This window comes from Myotis brandtii, unplaced genomic scaffold (genome assembly GCF_000412655.1).
Source record: "Myotis brandtii unplaced genomic scaffold, ASM41265v1 scaffold53, whole genome shotgun sequence".
Lineage (NCBI taxonomy): Eukaryota > Metazoa > Chordata > Mammalia > Chiroptera > Vespertilionidae > Myotis > Myotis brandtii.
Window position 1 is genome coordinate 8,949,677 of NW_005369942.1, and position 5,211 is coordinate 8,954,887.

The window sequence follows — 5,211 nt, forward strand, 5'->3', positions numbered from 1 at the left end:
AACTGAGGGGAAAATAAACAAATGGAACTACATCAAAATGAAAAGCTTCTGCACAGCAAAAGAAACCATCAACAAAATGAAAAGGAATTTAACTATATGGGAAAACATATTTGCCAATGATCCATCTGAAATATAAATTTCCAAAATATATAAAAAAAACTCATACAACTTAACAAAAGGAAGACAAACAATCCAATTTAAAAATGGGCAGAAGACTTAAATAGACACCTCTCTAAAGAGGACATAAAGATGGCCAAGAAACCCATGAAAAAATGTTCAGTCACTAATCATCAGAGAGATGAAAATTAAAACGACAATGAGGTATCACCTCACACCTGTCAGAATGGCTACCATCAACAAATGACAAGTGCCGGTGAGGATGTGGAGAAAAGGGAACCCTAGTACACCGCTGGTGGGAATGCAAACTAGCGCAGCCACTATGGAAAACAGTATGGAGTTTCCTCAAAAAATTAAAAGTGGAACTCTCATTTGACCCAGTGATCCCACTTCTAGGAATATATCCTAAGACAAAACACCAATCATAAAGAATATATGTACCCCTATGTTCATAGTGGCACTATTTACAGTAGCTAAGATTTGGAAACAGCCCAAGTACCCATCAGTAGATGAGTGGATAAAAATGCTGTGGTACATTTACACAATGGTATACAATGCAACTATGAAAAAGAAGGATTTCTTACCCTTTGAGACAGCATGGAAGGACCTGGAGAATATTATGCTAAGTGAAATAAGTCAGTCAGAAAAAGACAAGTATCATATGATCTTACTTGTACGTGGAATATAATGAACAAAGTAAACTTACAAACAAAATAGATCCAGAGACATGGAAGCATGGAACAGACTGACCAATCTCAGAGGGAAGGGGAGCAGGGGAAGAGATTAACCAAAGAACTTAAATGCATATATGCATAACCCATGGACATAGACAGTAGTGCAGTGAAGGCCTAGGAGTGGGGGGTGAGGGTGGGCACTGGGTGAGGGGAGTCAATGGGGGGGGGGGGGAAAGGGGGACATCAGTAATAGTTTCAACAATAAAGATAATTTTTAAAAAAGAATAAAACTTCCAGCACAGAGAAATTAAAATAAAACATACTAGATTTATCATAGACTTTAATATTTTATTTCACACTAAAAGCTCTAATAGTGTATGCTGTAACACATTATATTTTAGGCTTATTTTTTCTAGGGAATGTAAATTTAATCATCTAGAAATGTCAGTCCTTTAAAATTAGATCTATAACATAAACTGGGAAAAGAAAAAGCACATTGCTGAATTATTGATTTAAAATTTAAGAATTATTTCCACCTTTTACAGACTAATTTTACCAGGATGTTGAATTTAAGTAAGTAAAAATGCATTTTCATGAAAACAGTGACTTGTTCTTAGATGGAGTGTCTGGAAGTAATAAAATCACATGGTTATATATTTGATTTTCCTTTATAAAAAATGTTTATAAAGGACACAACTTTCAATAGTTTGTCAGTTACATTTTTCATCAACCGTGGTGTTGGTAAACATTTTCATAGCAACATGTAAGGGAGAAGCATTCCAAGCCCTTCTGATGGTTCCATATCTTAAAATAATTTTAATTGATCTGAATAAGCTATCGATGAAATCAGCTAATTTAGAAAATTCCAGAAACAATCTTGAAAGCAGCAGCAATGTGCTCCTTAAGAAGTGAGTGAGCGAGTCCTGTGCCAGGTCACCAGTCCAGGCCTAGAGATCTGAGGCCAAGAACCTGCCTCTCCTGGCCACATGGCCACTGAGGTGTTTGCAGTGTGTGCCTGAAAGAAAAGAACGTTTTCACAATCCAGGCACAGAAGCCCCAAAGAATGACTGCATTCCAGGTGGTCCAGTAAACCCTTACAGGGGCTGGATTAAAATTCCGAGGTCATGATTTTGGGTGTGAACATATAGGCCACTATTAGCCATATATTTGAGGGAATTGCTACCTTGTTGATTTGTCCATAATCTCCGGTAACCATAATACATGCTGCATCGCTTCACTATTTCAGTAAGTGAAGTATTAATCTCCACTGTAAGTGAGACTTTTGTCCCATACATTTCTGATTTGTTTTGCTCTAAGTATGGTTTTTGCTTCAGTGAAAAATATTTCCAAGAAAAACCAGACAAGAAATTGTCCTAGAAAATCCTGATTCCTAAACTGAGATTGATTAATGAAGGAAACGGCAATTCTCTATCTCGCAAAGAATTCCGAAGAACTGGAACACAGTCTTGGCGTCAGGTTCTTTCCCCTTAACCCTTCCTGTAATTGTGTTTATCAATTTACTTTTGCTCTGTTCTCAATTATGGAGTTTATATCCTTGAAGACATTGAGATGCTTCAGCGTTTCTGGAGAAAAAACTGTATTCTGTTTTGAGTTATACCATGCAATCAACATGTTCCCACATTTGGCTCACAAATTCATAATACCAGCATTCATAGGGAAATACTACAACATGTTTGCTCCTCACAGGTGACAAAAAAATTTAGTGTCTTACACTCAGTCTAAACCACATTATAGGACTGTCCTAATTTAGATTAAACCCACATTTGATTTTCTCTTCTGAAACCAAAAATGCAATCCCAACGTTATTAAATGACCAAATAATTCTGGCCTAAATTTCAGTTTGTTGGTACTGATTTAAAACTATTTTATTTACTAAAAACTTATACATACTGTTCAAACCCTATTCAATGTAGGCCAGTCAGTGGTGCAGTTGGAAAATAATGTTCTCAGCAAATGTTACGTCTGGGGCAGATGTTTAATAACAAGTTCTGAGACTGTGTGGTGATTTGCAGAAGTCCTGTTTTTCAGATGTGACTATTTATGCACAGATGGATCCTGTCCTGGGCTGGGCTCCTTTCCTGAATTGTTTCGCTCCTGGGTAACTACCTGCAGATAGAAGTTTGTCTTGGCTAAGGTCGGCAGAATTTGTTTCGAAGTTATGCAGCGGAGTGATCAAGGACTTAGACGGGCATGAGGAGGTGAGCTCTCACTGCCATTCTTTCTGTACCACTGGACTTAAAGGAAAATTTGGGAGAAAATGAAACCCAGACATTTTCCCATAATTAGCTTTAATTCACTGCTGCTCCTATAACTATAAGCCTGGTCCAAAGCTGGCCTTCGGTGAACATACTCTACTGGGAAGTTCCAAACATTTATTGCCAGAATGCTTACACCAAGTTCACAACCAAGTTAGTCCCCTAAGACCCAGGCTAGTCGAGACTCATTATGCTCTTGGGAAGTGCAAGAACTCTGACAGGTAGGAATGCACTAACTCAACTTTAAAATATCTGTCCTGGCACATAAGACACTGGGGGTAGGGGAGGCCAGGGGATTGTCAAGGGCGGGGGAAAAAAAGGACACATAGCTGAGACCGGTTTGGCTCAGTGGATAGAGCATCAGCCTGCGGACTGAAAGGTCCCAGGTTCGATTCCGGTCAGGGGCATGTACCTTGGTTGCGGGCACATTCCCAGTGGGAGATGTGCAGGAGGCAGCTGATCGATGTTTCTCTCTCATCGATGTTTCTAACTCTCTATCTCTCTCCCTTCCTCTCTGTAAAAAAGCAATAATAAAAAAAAGGACACATATGTAATACCCTTTGTAATACTTTAAGCAATAAAAAAAAAAATCTGTCCTGGCAGTTATCCACACTCAGGTTTTTTTGAAAGAAAATGAGGTTACCCATGTATATGGTTCAACTTGCCACGCCCTACTGACAAGTAGAAACTATTTTCAATCAGGGGAAGAAAATAATGTTGAGAGATGAAAATGTAACATCACACTCTGAATGCAACATATTTTAAATAAATATTTTAATTCTATTGTTGGCATTTACAAGTAGAAAGCATACAGTATGTTACAAATATCAAAATGTGAAAAATATGAACGTTACATAAGTAACAAATGTAAAAAAAGTATTTTCTTACCTTCCCGGAAAGTAAGAAAACTATTCAGCATAAGAAAATATCAGTATCAAAAACACAGCTTCGGTGTAAAAAACAAAACCAAAAAACACGTTTTCACAAGGTATTAAAAAATGATCTACAAAATGACAGAAAGTAAGAAGTGATGAAATTTGACTTTATATAAATTATAAAAACTGGGTACTTAGGGTACATGCTAAATGGTTGAAGAGTATGTCCAATCATAGGCCTTGCTTAGGTCAATTCTTTAAAAATTTAAAAGCATAGAACATTTTTCAATAAATAACTTTCAACAGTGTCTCTGAGAGGCGCGGCTGGGGCCTTACTCCACGGCAGCAGGCGGCAGTGTTCTGGGACAACATGCAATCACTCTGTTCCTTAGTGGAAAGCCTGATGCAAATGAGACCATCGCTGTTTACACAGAAAAGAGTCAGAAGTTTTAACACAATTTCGTAAGAAAGTTCTAAAGTGCTGAACACAATGACTTAACTTCAGTACCCAAGGTCATGTACAAGGCATTCAAACCTTCAGACATTTCCGATAAACATCAAATAGGGAGGCTACGATTCTGAGAAGCGTTAATACTTAGTCTTTCGTTCAAGGGCAGGAGGGCTCTTTTCTACACTTTACAGGGATTGGATAAACCCTCAAGGGTCTTGCAAAGCAAAACGTTAACAATAGTAACACAACGGCAACAATACACAACCCCGCCGTGACAGCCACAAGTTCATTTCTGCAATGGCAATGCTATTCCTGCTTAAAGTCACCACGCGGGCCTTGGCCAAGTAAGAAAAACCTTTCCGAACACTGCGCCCCGGTCACCAGTCACACCATACGAAGCATGCAGGACAACAAATGCAACGGAGCGCGTTCAAATGACAGAGCTGTTCTGCGCCGGTTTCAGCAGCATCGTGGCTATTATTTTTGAGTTTCCCTCCAGCACCAGCCCTGACTGGCCGGTTTTGCAAACACGACCCGCCCTGTTGGGTGACCTGCGGGCCGCGGGGGCGTCCCTTGTGTTCCTGTCTCCGTCGCGCCAGCACAGGGCGCTCACACATACTGTTCTGCTTCCCCCTCTTTGGGGACCGGCTGACTTGTCCCACTTTTGCCGTCTTCGTTGGCTGCTGCTTTTTCTGGGAGAGATGCCAAATCCTTAAAAACATCCACATAGTGGCCAAAGCCGGGGCCCCAGTTCAAGAGGTTGTCCCAGTTGAAATTCCCCGCTTGCTGCCCGAGCTTCAGGGGCAGCGTGCTGTCGG

General features: G+C 39.9%; 1 protein-coding gene across 1 annotated transcript in view; it reads right to left on the minus strand.

Annotated features, from left to right (window-relative positions):
• Window positions 1-4,881: 4,881 nt before the first annotated feature.
• Window positions 4,882-5,211, minus strand: part of FAT4 (FAT atypical cadherin 4) — a 159,400-nt gene continuing 159,070 nt past the window's right edge. Inside the window, exon 18 of the mRNA XM_014548952.1 lies at window positions 4,882-5,204. Within this exon, the coding sequence (XP_014404438.1) occupies window positions 5,003-5,204 (202 nt within the window). The 3' untranslated portion in view covers window positions 4,882-5,002. The remainder of the gene's footprint in view (window positions 5,205-5,211) is intronic.